The following is a 17,047-nucleotide window of genomic DNA, read 5'->3' as shown; positions in this document are numbered from 1 at the left end:
CCTAAGTGTTGAACACAAGCCAGCACCTTGCCCAGGTTTTTCTAGATTATTTTTTTTAAGCCAAGGATGAAACCTGACCTTTGACAGCTTCTGCACCATTCACATCCTGGTGTTTCTTTCCGTCCCTGGACTAGGTGCGGCACTGGCATGATTTGGATCATGGATCAAAACAACTTCCTTGCCTCACAGGTGGTTGGGCTAGATGGCATTTTACCCCGGTCAGCCAGACCTGTGGCACCTGCTGATATTGCAGGTTCAATCCCTGTGTGTTTGTGCATATTTCTACCTTGCAGGGGGGCTGGACTTGATGACGCCTGGGGGGTCCCTTCCAACTCCTGCTGTTGGCATTTTACCACAGTTGCCCAGACCTCTGGCACTTGCTGATAATGCCCAGGTTGCAGGTTCGATCTCCATGGGTGGGTGTGCATATTCCTGCCTTGCTGCCGGGGGGGGGGGGGCAACTGGACTCCATGACGCCTGGGGGGTTCCACTTTCAACTCCTGCTGCTGTTGACGTTTTACCAGAACTGTGGCACTTGTTCTTCATGCCCAGGTTGCAGATTATAGTAATAATAATAATAATAATAATAATAATAATAATACCTTTATTGTCAATGTACAACCTGTGTAAAGGTAAAGGTAAAAGGACCCCTGACCATTAGGTTCAGTCGTGGCCAACTCTGCGGTTGCGGCGCTCATCTCGCTTTATTGGCTGAGGGAGCTGGTGTACAGCTTCTGGGTCATGTGGCCAGCATGACTAAGCCGCTTCTGGCGAACCAGAGCAGTGCACGGAAACACTGTTTACCTTCCCGCAACAGCGGTACCTATTTATCTACTTGCGCTTTGACGTGCTTTCGAACTTCTAGGTTGGCAGGAGCAGGGACCGAGCAAGGGGAGCTGACCCCGTCCCGGGGATTCGAACCGCCGACCTTCTGATCGGCAAGTCCTAGGCTCTGTAGTTTAACCCACAGCGCCACCAGTGTACATGTGTATAATGAAATTAACCGAGCCTTCCCCCCCCCCAACACTCAATCTCATTGCACTCATTGCACAGGTGCAATCTGCGTGTGTGTGTGCATATTCCTGCCTTGTAGGGGGTTGGGCTAGATGACCCCAGAATGTCCCTTCCAACTCCTGCTGTTGGTATTTTACCTCGGTTGTCCAGACCGCCGTGTGCGTGTGTGCATATTCCTACCTTGCAGGGGGGCTGGGCTGGGCGACCCTAGGGGGTGGGGTCCCCCTTCCAAGCCTACGGTTCTACCATTCTCCCCCTCCCTCCGCTTTAACCCGGGCCTGACCCACCCCCTACCCCCTCCTCTCGCGCGCCTGCGAGAGCCACTGGGTCCTCCCGAGGGTCCTCCCCAGGCGGGTGGGCAGCAGGCCGGTGATCGCGCAACGCGTTCGGCGGCGGCGTTTGTCCGCCGGCGGCACCCTTACATCCTCGGCGCCCGGCGCTGCAGGGCGGTGCTGCGGGAGTCGAAAGCGGCGCGCGGGGCGGCTGAAGGGCGGGGCGAGGCGGAGGGCGGCCTTTGGCAGCGCGCGGGGAGCCGCCGGGCGGAGCGGGCCGCGTCCGGGAGAGCGACGAGGAGTAGGCAGGCCGGCCGGCGGCGGGGAGGGGGGGGGTCTGGGCGCCATGGCGTCGGTGAAGGTGGCTGTCCGAGTCCGGCCCATAAACCGCAGGTGAGGCAGCCAGAGCCGAGCGAGAGGAGCTCGTGCCCTCCGCCCCCTCCCCTCACGCACTCCGCCCCCCCCCCCCGCTTTCGCTTTCTTCCCACGTTCTCCCCTCGTGGGTCTTCCCTCCCCCGCCCGGCTGCGACTGCAACGCGCACGCGCAGTACTTGTTCCCTCACCTGCCAGCTCCCGGGTGCGTGTCGTGGCGCAATGATGGGCGGGGGGGGGGGGGGACAAAAACCGAAAAAGTGTCTTTGGTATAATGAGATTTGAGATTGAGAAGAGAGAACAGTTTCCCTCTTTCTTAGAATTGGAGAGTTGGGAGGGTCCCCCGGGGGTCATCTAGTCCGACCCCTTACAAGGCGGGGGTCATTTGCCCAAGGTGCGACTCGAACCCACGACTTTGAGACTGGGAGTCTCCTTGCTGTAGCGACCGACCGAGCTCTGCCTTTTTATTCGTTCCTTCTACGGAAGAGGTTCTGGCAGAGTGGCACCCACAAGGAAAACAAAACAAGACAAGGACACCTGCTTGAAATGCCCTTTTCCTGTGTAATAAAAGGACAAACTGCCTCCCTGCTGGATGAGATGCCGGTGTAAACCATCCTGGGATAGCTTGGTCTCAGGGCTGGGGGTTCAAGCCGCATGTTGGGCAAAAGCTTCCTGCTTTGCAGGGGGTTGGGCTAGATGACCCTTGGTGTCTCTTTGAACTCTGTTGTTCAAACCCTGTAAACTTTGCTGCCTTGCTGGCAGCCTCATTGCTAGGGTAGCAGAACAGTGGCATGTTCTGTCATGACTGTTGGGGAGCCAGGTGCGAAGGAGGCTCCTGCGACATCCAAAAGTAAAGAGCATTTTGGGGAGGTGTTCTGGCTCCCCCCCCCCCCTCACAGCCGCGGGAGTCTCTTCCCTGATACTAACAAATAAAGGGCACAGGAGAATCTGTTCTCTCTCTCCCCCTCCCTTTTAAATCTGGTTGCCCTAACTTATTAGATCTGGGAAAGTATAATGTATTTTTATTTGGCTACTTATTTATTCATCACCTTTATAGCCCGCCTCTCCTCAAAGGTGTTCAAGGTGGCGTACATAACTTCTCCCCATTCTGTCCCCAGAACAACCCTGTGAGGTAGGTTAGGGTGAGAGCCAATGACTGGCCCAAGGTTGCCCAGTGAGTTTCATGGTTGAGTGGGGATTTGAACCCTGATCTCCCAGGGTGATGTCCAGGACTCTTAACCAGCACACCAGACTTAGAATTCTGTTCATACAAGGTACTGACAAACATATTTCTGGTGTCCAAAGGAGGTAAAAACAAAAGTGTACTATCTATTGAGGAGGTGTACACACCACATGTTTAAATGTGCATATATGTTCACACACACACCCTTTAAATAAAGCATGCCGGCTGTAAAACTCTGCCAAAGTAATTTTATGATGCTTTGTGCTGAGCTTGTGCTTTTGTATAAACTGGTGATGATTGATCGTTTTGTCCCTGGCAGCTTCTAGCAAACTCACTAAAGGTTCATGTCAGTTCTTTGGAAGGGCAGATGTCAGCCAGACATGTAGGAAGGTGGGTTTTATCACACCTCTGTAGCTCTATATGTTATCTATTTGTTTCAAAGTTGTTATGAAAGTCATCTTAGCGTGGGAAGGTGCCTCAGCTCAGCATCTCCCTACATAGTTGTAGTTGTTCTGGGGTGAGTTTGCAAGTGACCAGTGTAGGGAATATGTTGAGCACCTACTTGTGAACAGGAGAAAATGCGTTGGGGTTTTTTCCTCACATGTGTGGTTACTGAAATAATACATGAAGCTGAGGTGGAGCTAAAAGCAATTGACCCTGTTCATCATTCTGCATACATATGCCCTACACACATTGCAGGGGGTTGGACTGGATGACCCTTGGGTGCCCTTCCAACTCTAAAATTGTATGATTCTTTGTGAGTAGAACTGTTTTCCCAGTCTGATAGGATTTAGAGAAGGTAATTTAAGGGGTATAATTTCAATGAATGAAACTAGTGTGGTGAAATTTAATTTGAAAGAAGTAAGCAGTATAATGAGATTTCAGATTGAGTGTCTAAGATTGAAAAGATATCGGACAGGTAATACTTCTCCTTGGCACTAGAAAACATTCTGTCCTTAACAGTTCTGCGTGCTTAATCTGTTGGAACTCAATAACCTTATTCAAGAAGTGTGGGATCTTGTGGTTGTGGTACACATACATGCTCAACACACACAGAAGTGGTTGCAGACAGTATATAGGGATCATGACAGAGTACTTTTTAAATAATCTATAAATGTGGTACATGCATCTTTTGCTTTGAAACAAAGTCAATAAAGCTCACAGCATTTATCTTTATGTAACCTTCTTGAAAATGTGTTTTAAGTTCTTGAAAATACACAAACAAGGATTTTCCGTAGCTGCTGCTTGCAGTTTTTGGAGCATAACAGAACTCTGTTCTTGTAGCACTACTGAACAAAACACTGGCCATTGTTGGCTTATTTTATTTAAGATATTTATATACCACACAATTAATTTGCATTTCTAAGTGGTGTACATAAAAAAACAATCCACAGAAAATGGGACAATAAAATAAACACTACCTTAAAATGCCTGCTGGAGCAACAACAACAAAATAATGGTCATGGGCCTGAAGTTCAACAAGGAGCTGTCTAATCTCAGCTGGGAGGGAGATCCACAGACTTTGACCCATTAGACTGAATGTACAGTTTCCAGAAGTTATGAGCCCCAAAGATCTCAGTGATTGGGCCATGATATAAGGGATCAGGCAGCCCTTCAGATATCCTTGACCCATGTTGCTAAGGGCCCTGTCAATTAACACAAGAGCTTTGAACGTGGCCCATGTTGTTGAAGCAGAACAGACTAGTCATTTCATGACTGCGCAAGAAATGCTCTATCAGCTACTTTTAGATGATATTGTTTTGCTTTTGTATCCCATTCTTCCCTAGAGTGGCTAACAACATCTAAATTGTTATCCTTGGGTATAAGTGTTACCTAAGTTGCATTCCTACACTCTGAACACAACGCTGCTGCTTTGCGACAGAACATGATGCATCTAAAAGCATGTGCTCTGAACTCAAAACAGCCTTGGGCATTTGCTGCTTTTTTCAAAGAGGGGATGTCCCACAGTTTAGGGGTTCTCTGGTGCCACAACATTGATTTATTTTCTGGGGTCAGAAAGTGCTTGCCTTTCTTGTATGTTAACTTTACTTGAGACTCAACAGCTTTGACAATTTCAGAAATATTTTTTAATACTATTGATTTCAGATTGATTAACAATAAAACAAAAGCTTGGTTGATGTGTTTTCCCCCTGAATTTAATAGAAAAGGGGGTGTTGCCATATGGAGATCTTTTATTTAAAAAGTTGTTATTGGTAGCAACTGTGTTGAAGGTGAAGTATTGGTAATTTGGAGTGGAGTTGTAATTTTGGTAATGCTTTTCTGAAGTTACCAGACTTTCAGGACTCATGTTTTCATGCTCCTGCCTGCTATAAACTGAAAGCTGGAATGGGAGCAATTTGGTTACTATAAATGTTAAGAGAGGCTTCAGAAAGTTTTGGTGATGAATACTGACTGCATCTCTGCACAAACCAGAGTGCAGAGCTGGGTTTTCCTACCTAAGGATACTTAGCATCCATTTATTTCCATGGTCGGTGGAGATATTGAAATCTTATGCCCATCTTGTAAACACATTTACATTTTCTAAGGCTGGTAGGATTAAATATCTGCTCCTCCATGGAGGTGCAGGTCAGTTCTGTGTCCAGGGCAGCTGTTTACCAGCCCCATCTGGTACTCAGGCTGAGACCCTACCTGCCCGCAGACTGTCTTGCTAGAGTGGCGCATGCTGTAGTTATCTCCTGCTTGGATTACTGCAATCCGCTCTATGTGGGGCTACCTTTGAAGGTGACCTGGAAACTACAACTAATCCAGAATGCAGCAGCTAGAGTAGTGACTGGGAGCGGCCACTGAGACCACATAACACCAGTCTTGAAAGACCTACATTGGCTCCCAGTACGTTTCCGGGCACAATTCAAAGTGGTGGTGCTGATCTTTAAAGCCCTAAACGGCCTCGGTCCAGTATATGTGAAGGAGCATCTCCACCCCCATCATTCCGCCCGGACACTGAGGTCCAGCTCCGAAGGCCTTCTGGCGGTTCTCTCGCTGCAAGAAGCCAAGTTACAGGGAACCAGGCAGAGGGTCTTCTCGGTAGTGGCACCTGCCCTATGGAACGCCCTCCCACCAGATGTCAAAGAGAAAAACAACTACCAGACTTTTAGAAGACAGCCCTGAAGGCTGCCCTGTTTAGGGAAGCTTTTAATGTTTGATGCACTATTGTATTTTAATATTTTAATATTGCCAGATGGGCAGGGTATAAATAATAAATTCTTCTTCTTCTTCCTCTTCTTCTTCTTCCTCCTCTTCTTCTTCTGCAATAGACAGGCTACTGTCTTTTACACAAGCACCATATTCCATGGTAGTGCTTCTGAGACGTGTTCTATTTTGAGTGACTGTTGAACCCATCTGATCTCTTTTCCAGCTTCAATGAAACTTTGTCCCAAGAGGATGGATTACAAAGTAGCACCAGTAGTTAATGGACCATTGTAAGATATCACGCTGAAAATTGGAAATAAGGGCAACTGGGTGAACTAGCTAGACAAGTACAGCGTTGAGCTCTGTTTCTGCTGCTCCTCCCTTTCTCAAGAATATGAGCAAAATTACAAACAGTTGCTAGGTTAAGCTGCCTATTCAAAGCTGAAGCTTCGTTTTGGTTAACTGCTGAATAGTCAAAACTGTCTGACTTGTGTGCAAGAAATAAAGCTTTTGTTCAGAGTTCACTGTGGTGCAGCTGGCTTTATTAGGCTTCATTGCTAGATAATATGTTGCTTTTATGATCATTCTTAAACAGAGGCCCATAGATTGTTTGGGCCATAATCACTTATCTTCACTTTCCATTTAAATTTCTTAACCACCAGTGCACAGTCACATGACCCTCCCTTCAGCATCTCATTGAGCAGTTCAGCAGTAACTCAACTAAAGTGTCCGTGACGGATGGCCATCCAATCTCTGATTAAAAACCTCCAAGAAAGGAGAGTCTCCACTGTCAAACAGTTCTTACTGTCAGAAAGTTCTTCCCCATGTTTTGTTGGAATCTCCTTTCTTGTAACTTGAATCCATTGGTTTGAGTCCTACCCTCCAAAACAGGAGAAAACAAGCTTATGCCATCTTCCATGTGATAGCCCTTGAGATATTTGACGATGGCTATCATATCTCCTCTAAGTCGCCTCTTTCCCAAGCTAAACATACCCGGCTCCCTCAACCATGTCCTTGTGGATTACTTGTTCAAACTTGCTCCGTAGTTGTTGTTTCGTCTTCACCTGTATATCTTCTTTACGTCTTGCATTATTATATCTGTCTGCTTTTTGTTAGTTTGTGTTTTATATATTATGACAAGGACTCTACTGTACCTTTAATCCCCACCCCTTGATTTTTTTAATAATGGGAATTGGAAACCTTCTATCTGTTCCTGACCTATAGAACTGCTTTGAGGGTTTGTTTCCCCACCTCACCACCAATCAAGCTGCGCATAAATTTTATGAAATAAAATAAATTTTATAGCAACACTATAATGAGAAGGCAATCCTTAATAGCTTTATTAGCCATGCAGTCTTAGCAGAGGACACTCTTTTCCCTTTACTAAATTAGCCAGAATTGTTTTGCCTTCATTTTGTTGCCTTTGCAGCCTTGGAAAGAAAATGATCAATCTTCACTTATCCAGGAGAAAAAGCCCCGTTGAATTCAACAGGACTTCCTTCTGAGGAGACATGGTTAAGATTGTGCTGCAAGATATTACCTTATTATATGAGCTGCCAGGAAATATCCCTGAGGAATTTGCGTGTCATTGCTGGTTATAAGCCAAGAAGTTGTTTTCCTTTATGGAGCTCGGTGCAACCCATGAAATTTTAGTAGGAAGGCAGTTATGGCTAGACGAGCAAGGTGTTAGATTTTACTTGTGTATGCTCTGGTGAGGAGGAGGGACTGAGGCAAAGATGGGTGCCTAGGAAAGCCACTTCAAAATTGCTGATGAACTTTGTCATAAGTTGGTGGCAGGTCAGATGATGATGCGCATGGAGATTAGACATAGTAGTAGTAGTAGTAGTAGTAGTAGTAGTAATAATAATTATAATTATAATTATAATAATAATAAATTTATTTCTACCCCGCCCTCCCCAGTCAAGACAAGGCTCAGGGTGGCTAACACCAGATATAAAACAATTGATTAAAATACAACTTAAAAACAAGATTAAAATTAAACGTTAAAGTACAGCCTCATTTCAATAGAAACTCAAATCAGAAACATTTTGGGGATGAAAATGTCAAATCTTCACCAAGGACAACTATTCAGACTGGTCCTACGTGGGCTAGAAAAAGCCAGAGAAGTCCCCAAATAGGAGTTCCATTACAGAAGGAAAAGGGAAAGGGGTAAAATAGTAAATTTTACTGAAAACAAAGGGTGACAGATGTGGATGTGACAGATGAAATTGTATCTCATCCTCTGGCTTGGAACCTAAGATATGTGAATGGAATGAAGTTCACTAAAGAGAGATTTACTGTATTGTCACACACAGAGCCATCTTTCCCATTGGGCTTACTGGCGTGTTGCACCAGGGCGCCGGCCGTTCAGGGGCACCCCAGCGAGTGGGGGAGCTGCGCGGCTTTGCCTGTGGCCTCCCCTTTCCCTCCTGCATGCCCGCCAGCTGTGCCCCATCAACCATATCGCTGGCAGGCGTGCAGCTTCCTTCCCAAGCCCCCGCAGGAGGAGAGCGATCCCCGCAGAGGCTTGGGAAAAGGTCAACAACTCTGGGAAACGAGGGGTGGGGCACCAGAGGGATCTTTGCACCACGGCACAGAATATGCTTAAGACGGCCCTGGTCACACACCTCTTGGTACTTGCTTGCACTCCTTACAGTGCCTCTCTGGAGGGTCAAGGTGTGATCTGAAGGCATATGGCACAACCACCTTGCTGAAGGTAAGCAGGTCTGGTCTGGTCTGGGCCTGGAGAGATGTCTTTACATGAATATCATATATGCTGCTTTGGGCAGTGGCAGGGGCCTCAAATTTCACCAGCTCCCTGTGCAATGCCAAAATTCGGCATTCCCCAGCCTCTCACGCCCCATTCTAAAACTTAGTTGCAGCATCCCCAAGGCTTTGCACCCAGTACAACTGAACAGGTCATTCTCCCTTAAATCCTCTGCTTTGGGTTTCTAGAACTGTAAAAGCTATAAAATGAATGAATGAATGAATGCAGGATAGAGCACTGGGGGGGGGGTATAGGAAAGGGTGGAATTGCCCCCAAACAAGCAGAGTTCTGTTCTTTGAGTGATGCGGCTGCCTGATTCTTAGGTGGTTCCATCCCATTCTCAACAGGCATCCATACTTCATCCCAGGAAATTCTTCCTTCTATGAATTTCCTTCTGTTCCTGGATCCTAGAATCCAAGTCTGCCTCTGTCCTGTGTCTCCCAACCCTCTTTCCTTGCTAATATTTTTTTTAAAAAATGATTAGTTGACCTAAAGTATGTTGCCATTAAAGGGATGCGGGTGGCGCTGTGGGTTAAACCATAGAGCCTAGGACTTTCCGATCAGAAGGTCGATGTTTCGAATCCCCGTGACGGGGTGAGCTCCCATTGCTCGGTCCCTGCTCCTGCCAACCTAGCATTTTGAAAGCACGTCAGAGTGCAAGTAGATAAATACTTCCCTTTTAAGATATGACTTCCTTGCCTAATTCAGCAACTAGGGGAAACATTAGAGTTGGATACAAAGCGAAAAAGTGACACCCCCCCCAATGATGCCATGGCAAGAAAATGTTCACAAAACTCCACAATGAAAAATGAAACTAGAGTTTATGGCAAAATGTATGCATTAAGGAAAATACTAGTTTGCTGACAACAGCTATCAGATTCTCCCTATAATTGTTTCTTAATCTACTGAAATATGTTAATTTCACAGGGAGAAGGATTTGGATGCTAAATTTATTATTTCAATGGAGAAAAATAAAACAACCATTACAAATATGAAGGTGAGTGTTTTAAGCAATCACAGAAATACTTTTTTTCTTGCTTTACTTGCTCTTTTTTGTTTTCCTCCTGGCAAGCTTTGGGTTTTGTCATGATGGCTTCAGAACTTGTGATTAGTGGACCTGGATGAGTAAGTCTCCTTGCCACAAAGTGCTGGTGTAAAATTATCATTGGAAATTATTGGTTTAGAAAACTGCACAAAAGATTTGGCAGGTGCCCTAAATTGACTGGGACCTGATTTATCATATTGGATTTACTTAGTAAACGACTAAAGAAATATGCCAGGTTAGTTGTACTTGCTGTAAAACAGAGCTCTCCGGACTCCAAGTCCACTGTGATGAATGGGGCCTGGGGGGGGGGGGTGATGTAACCTTCATTAAGTCCTGCCCAGGTCGGCTGCCTTCCACCTAGTGGGGAGCTCTGCTGGCAAAGAGCACTTGATGTTTCTGCCCAAATGGTTGGCTAACGCTACTTCTGACACACACCCCCATGGGAGGGTCCTTTGAACTTTGCCCCCCCTTCTCCTCTGTCTGGTGCAAGTGGCAAGGTTACAGCTGCAACATTCTATTAAGCTCTGATGCTTCCAGACAGGGGTTAAGAACACAGCACTAACTCCGTTATTCTTGCCCAGTAGCCAAAAGTATTTTAACTGAAACAACTAGAGGGGAAATTCAAGAAAGTGTACAAAATGCGGTTCAAATATTCAAACAAATTAAAAGCTTTGCTTGAAAATTATTCCTACTGGAATACTTGTAAATATTTTTGAGATATAGTAACTTTTTAAAAATTTAAGGAAGAAAACAAAAGCATTGAAAATAAGCTATGCATTTGTGCTTATTATAAATGCATAACTACAACCTAGGGATTGCACCTATCAAACAGTTAGTTACAGTGTCAAAACTACCCAACTGGAAGGGTGTTGCATCCCTTCGTTGTGATACAAATTTTATGAAGCGATTCATTTTCAGCCTGTTTCACTTTTGGAGACGATACCTTTAGGTTGCAATATGCAGAACCTCTCCTAGGAAATGTTTTATATACATTTTCTGATTTACTCTTATAACCTTAAACTCAAGATACTATGTTGCAACAATAATGATAGCCATGTTCAAAAATAAGCATTCTGCCCTAGTAGGATAGCATTCTAAACTGTGACATTATTCAGTTGCCAATTTCTAACATATGCTCAATAAGTGCTTATTTTATGCTTAAATCAATTTTATTGACAAAAGCAGCTGGAACAACCCAGTCAGATGGGCGGCATATAAATAATAAAATTATTATTATTATAATATATTGGCAGTAATAATATTGCGCTCTCAGAAGAAATGTTGGAAACATACAGAGTTAATATCTTAGGGAGCAATATGGTAATAGGCTGGCTTATTCTTATTCTTAGATACCAGAGGGAGGAACTGGAGACCTTGGAAGAGAACGGACTAAAACATTCACATATGACTTCTCCTACTTCTCAGCTGATGCAAAAAGTCCAAACTATGCATCTCAGGAAATGGTAGGCAGACAGAAACCTGTAATTCTCTTTCAGAATGAAAATATAATGCCAAAGTACATTTTTAAAAATTATATTTAAAGTGCTTTAACCTGCCAAAAAGGCTCCCAAAATGACTTACAAATAGATTAGTGACAAAGAACTGCACATTTGGATTCCCATAGATGTTAGGGAGAGGATTTTAAACAATTTAGCTGCTAGAAAGCTTTATACAGTAGATTTACCATGAAATCTATGATATAAATTAGCATAGTAGTTTGCCATTCTCTTGCAGTTCAAGGGAGCCTGCAAAAGCAAGGTACACAAAGAACTACACAACTAGTTTTGCACTCCTAAAGAAGTTTTGGGCTTTTGTGTCTCAAACAGCAGCACTCCAAATCATAGAATTGTAGAGTTGGAAGGGACCCCTGAGGGGAATTGCAGAGACAGTTTGTGATTCCATGTGGCACGGTCAAAAAACCAGAAATAGATCCCAGCAAAGAGATTACAGTAACTGAATCTCTGATGGAAGACCAACTATGGCTGCTGGGCTGCATCCAGTTTGTTGAGTGATAAATTGTCAAGGTTGGATTTGACACAGCTCTTCTACAATATTTTTGTGTATTTATATTGGTTCAAGGAAAAAAAATACTTTTGATATATCATACTAGTTTGTTTTCTAGTAAAATGAAGTAGTAGTAAGTGGCCTTTGGAAAGAAATCCCAAGCTAATCTTCTGCAGTATCATATATATCTTAAGGTACACCTGTGTAGACTGTTTGAGAACCCACAGAATTACTATTTTTTCATAAACACTTGAACTGATCATCTTTCATAAGCACTTCAGTAAGAGAGCAGTTCCTATAGTATGTTGTGATACTCTACTGAGGAGAACAAACTAAAACTTCTGCTTTTAATTATATTATGAAACATTGCTAGTCTCCCTCTGTTTTTATTTCCCCAGGTATTTAAGAACCTTGGCAGTGATGTCCTCAAATCTGCGTTTGAAGGTTATAATGCTTGTATTTTTGCATATGGACAGACTGGATCTGGGAAGTCATATACTATGATGGGAAATGCTGTAAGTAAAGCTTTTCAGAATTCTACTTTACTTTGTAGAATTGCATGCCTTTTAAAAGTGTGCTGCTTTTCTTCTATGTATATAAGATGAGCAACATATATTCTAAATTGTTACAAGGAACCGCCATATTTTTCTAGCAATTCTGGATTGAATAGAATAATTTAAAGGAATTTTGATGTTTAGCAAGGCCTAATTTGGTTGTGCACAGATATAGACAAGAGAATGTAGAAGCCAGTTGCATTATATTTAGTTTTAGCTGGGCTTGCTTAATGCAGATGTGAACATCGTGGCTCCCCCAAATTGTATACTTGGGAAGCCAAAGATGCATGCTTTCTGGCACAAAGTTTAATCTCAAACAGCATGATATGAACCTGATAGACTAATTTGTATTTGCCAATTCATTTTATTTATTTATTTTGCAATCTGCCTGAGATACACTCTCTAAACTGGGCCAGAAAGTAGTTTCCCACAAATGGAAGAAGCCCTTCCATAAACAGAAGGGGAAAGTGTACTTTTTGCCAATGTTCCCTTGCTGCACACTGCTTTGCCTTTTGTTTCAGCAACTCTGCGGAGCCCATTTTCAGGGCTCATGGGACTACAGGGATGCGTAGAGGGGAGCAGAGAACGCCCAGTTCCATGACTGGAGCTCAATTTCTAAGGCTTTGAATAGTCTGTCAGTGTTTTTTTCAGATTGTGACGGCTGCATTAAACAGAGTGCAGTATGACAACGGCTCTCATTGTTGCAGGGGGATCTCGGTTTAATACCTCGGATTTGTGAAGGATTATTCAACCGAATAAATGAAAAAACAAGATGGAATGAAGCCTCTTTTCGGACAGAGGTCAGGTATGCTTGTGTAGCAGTTGCATGGCTGTATACAACCAAAATTGTCTTGTCTGTCTTTGCCTTCCTTTTTCTTATCCATGTCTCAGCCCATTGGGTGGTTAGTTCATTGCAGAAGTTCATAGGCCATGTTCGTTTGGGAGGAAGAGAGAACTAAACAGTTACAAAGCAAAGATTTCATATAGGACTTCAGTCTGGATTACATTACCTTTTACCCATATAGCTATTTCAAAGGCCTGCTTATTATTTCTATTCCATTTAAGATCCTACAAAGACTGTGGGTGTTATACCTAATTTCAGTGACACCAAATGTGGAAGATGAAGGGGGAGAATTCCTTAATCCTACAAACCTTCCCGAAGTGTTGACTAATCCTTCCTCAAATGTGCTATAAACATACTCTAGTTCTTTATCCCTTGCAATCCTGCTGCCACTCCAACATCTTATCCCCATTCACACAGAGTTAAAAAAAGCAAATATTTATATTTATCAACCTTTATTTACAGAAAATAATACAGTGGTACCTCGGGTTAAGTACTTAATTCATTCCGGAGGTCCGTTCTTAACCTGAAACTGTTCTTGATCTGAAGCACCACTTTAGCTAATGGGGCCTCCTGCTGCCGCCGCACCGCCAGAGCACGATTTCTGTTCTCATCCTGAAGCAAAGTTCTTAACCCGAGGTACTATTTCTGGGTTAGCGGAGTCTGTAACCTGAAGCATATGTAACCCGAGGTACCGCTGTAAATCAGTAATAGATAAGATGAATGTCATACCACAATCATTTTATTTATTTATTTATTTATTTTAATTTAATTTAATACATTTCTAGACAGTCCTTTATCATAGGGAGTTTTACAACATAAAAACAGCAACACAACATAGTAACAAACAAAAGGCCATAGATTGTTTAATTAGCCAAAGAGGAATGAATGTGGGAAAAAAGTGCTTCAGCGGTGCTTGACATTAATTGTGTACTGTTGCTAACGTCATCCCAGTTAGCTCTCCTAGAGGACAAGAAGTTTTTTCTCCCTGGTCAGGAACTTAGCTGGGCCAGTGTAAGGATGAACAGAGTCTCCCAGCTGTCACTCACAATCAGCTTTCAGCTTCTGGAAACATATGCTTTTTTTGGCTGGCTTGCTTCAGCTTCCCCTGAAATCCTCTTTCTGGTCAGGGACTTGAATATCAGGACACAGCCAAGAAGATGCCACACTGTTGCATCCTCAGAAGTCTTCTTGCTTCCTGAGGCCAACTTTGCCTTCTGCTTTCACTCTGGCCAGAAGCTATCTGGGAGTTTTCTCTGCACTGTCTGTCTTTAGTGATTCACCTCTTCTTCTGCTTACTGCTAGACCACATTGCTCCTGGACAATGCTGTGACTGACCTTTTATACAGTTTCAGTCAGCATCCCTCTAGCCAATAACTTTGAATTATTTCAATATCTGCCATCCCACTGGCCTATACCTAAGAGCCAGTGAGACCCAATGGAATGCTGTGTACTGTGATCCTTTAAAATGGTATTCTACTGTGAATCATGATTAGTTTTGGTCATAGGTTGGCCACTGTGAGAACAGGATGCTAGACTTGATGGGCCTTGCTCTCTTTATGTTCTTAAATGCACATATGAAGGTTGTGCTTATGTGAGATTCATTTTGATGGATAGGCTTTTAAACTCGGACTCTCTTCTGATTAAAGTATATTTGTTTCAGTTACCTGGAAATATATAATGAACGTGTCAGAGATTTATTGAGGCGCAAGTCTACAAAAACAAATAACTTAAGAATTCGTGAGCATCCAAAAGAAGGTCCTTATGTTGAAGGTGGGATTTAAAGAGCTGAATGCTTCTGTTTGTTGGGCGTCCAGTTGTATGTTTAATTGTATAAATTTGTCTTTGTTGTAAATTGAAGGCCAGTGTAAACGAAGTTATAAAAGTCTATGAACCCTGTTTGGGTGCGCTAATTTGTGTGTAGCTTGTCACCAGTTACAATGAAAATTTTAAAGATTTCTTCTGGAGTGTGACGTCCTACTAATTGAGACTAATGATGGGTCTCACTTATAAATCAAAGGCACTTGTGATGGAAGAGTACTTATTAGAACTTAATTGTCTTAATCCATCCCCTTCCAATTTATGCTATAGCTTCCTGAGAGTACACAATGTTTAGGAAGACTGCAGATTTCTCTTTAGGCTAACATTCTGTATGTCTTCTAGCAGTATGTCTTCTGCTAAAATAAATACAGCCATTTCAAGCTTGCCATACAGCTTCTGCACTATTTTGCAATAGAAAAAAGGGCATGATCAGTTTCCCCTTATACACTTTTCTTTAACTTCACAATCCTCAGCACTGTTTGTCAGTTGAATACATTTTATTCATTCAAATAAGTTAAATCAGTACATTTGCATATGACTAACAAATTGTCATTTTAGAAGGGGAAAAAATGCTTTCTTTGAGTTAGATCATGGGTAGGCAAACTAAGTCCCGGGGGCCGGATTTGGCCCAATCACCTTCTAAATCCGGCCCACAGATGGTCATCAGCGTGTTTTTACATGAGTAGAATGCATCCTTTTATTTAAAATGCATCTCTGGGTTATTTGTGGGGCATAGGAATTCATTCACTTTTTCCCCCTTCAAAATATAGTCCGGCCCCCCACAAGGTCTGAGGGACAGTGGACCGGCCCCCTGCTGAAAAATTTGCTGACCCCTGAGTTAGATCCACACTTGTCATGTGTAGAGTGCCATTCATGTGATGTTCCACTGGAGGAAAGCGGGTGGGAAGATGATTTTCAGATTTTTTCTTTCCTGTACCCTGTCAAAAACTGCTCCTGTGGAAGAGGTGAAAATTCCCTCTCTCCATTACTCCAGCAGGAGCTTCCATTGGATCAGAGTCCCTTCAGTTTGTCTGCACCCAAAACTTTGCTTTCAGGTGGTTCATGAATCTATTGCAGTAAGTGCCAATTTAGAAGAAGTACAGTGGTACCTCGGTTTTCGATAATCTCGGAAGCAGAACGTTTTGGAACCCGAATGCCAAAAACCCAGAAGTAAATGCTTCCATTTTCGAATGCGCCTCAGAAGTCGGATGGCTTCTGCTGTGTGTTTTTAGATTTTCTCTATTGAACCCTTTGCGCTTCAGTTTTTGAACATTTCAGAAGTCGAACTGTCTTCTGGAACGGATTACGTTTGAGAACCGAGGTACCACTGTATTGCCACCTCATGGCCACCTGTGTGAAGCTTTCTCTTCTAAGATTGTCTCTACCACCAGCTGCATTTAGAAATAGTTATTTTAAAGATGCAGATAACTTTAAGAAGATGTTGCCTGATGAACTGGGGATGCCTCTTCAGTGGATTAAATCCTATTAGTTGGTTAAAGGTTGCAGTCCTCGTAACTGTTGGTTTGTGTTTGTGTTTTCCTCAGACTTGTCCAAACACTTAGTACAAAATTATGGTGACGTAGAAGAACTTATGGAAGCAGGAAACATAAACCGGACCACTGCTGCGACTGGAATGAACGATGTCAGCAGCCGATCCCATGCCATTTTCACCGTCAACTTCACTCAGGTACAAAAAGGAGCAGCTCACAATGAATTGTTGACATTTCTCAAATTTAGGTGCAACTCAAATTCAGCTTCAACTAAATTTGAAAAGGGACTTGAAATATGACCTTTCATTCCTTGATGGATTAAATAGTGGAAATTTGCCACGCCCCACCTCTCAAAAAAAAAAAAAAAAAAATCTGGAAAGGAGAGATACGTGCTTAATGCAGTATTTATAAAATGAGAAGTGCTTTGGCTGACGCCATTTTTAGATGTAACTCTGTTAGTCTCTAGGTTTATTTTTAAATTGTATTTATTTGTTTGTTTGTTTGTTTAATTGATTTATTTACTGCCCTTCATCA

The 17,047-nt window shown here is 43.2% G+C and overlaps 1 protein-coding gene across 5 annotated transcripts in view; it reads left to right on the top strand.

Annotated features, from left to right (window-relative positions):
- Positions 1 to 1,496: 1,496 nt before the first annotated feature.
- The window catches only part of LOC310840323 (kinesin-like protein KIF16B), a 102,006-nt gene continuing 86,455 nt past the window's right edge, over positions 1,497 to 17,047 (top strand). For 2 of the 5 annotated variants that reach the window (XM_083729958.1, XM_083729957.1), the window contains exons 1-7: positions 1,590 to 1,679; positions 9,686 to 9,755; positions 11,153 to 11,266; positions 12,206 to 12,322; positions 13,069 to 13,161; positions 14,866 to 14,975; positions 16,568 to 16,710. In XM_083729958.1, coding sequence (XP_083586084.1) covers positions 13,121 to 13,161; positions 14,866 to 14,975; positions 16,568 to 16,710 — 294 coding nt within the window. In that variant the 5' untranslated portion in view covers positions 1,590 to 1,679; positions 9,686 to 9,755; positions 11,153 to 11,266; positions 12,206 to 12,322; positions 13,069 to 13,120. Of the gene's footprint in view, positions 1,680 to 9,685; positions 9,756 to 11,152; positions 11,267 to 12,205; positions 12,323 to 13,068; positions 13,167 to 14,865; positions 14,976 to 16,567; positions 16,711 to 17,047 lie in introns of all 5 variants that reach the window. The other 3 variants (XM_083729955.1, XM_083729956.1, XM_083729959.1) reach the window with 3 other exon arrangements.

The sequence above is a fragment of the Podarcis gaigeae genome, assembly GCF_964106915.1.
Source record: "Podarcis gaigeae genome assembly, chromosome: 3".
Taxonomy (NCBI): domain Eukaryota; kingdom Metazoa; phylum Chordata; class Lepidosauria; order Squamata; family Lacertidae; genus Podarcis; species Podarcis gaigeae.
The sequence above is the reverse complement of the archived record's forward strand: the minus strand, read 5'-3'. Positions and strand labels throughout refer to the sequence as shown.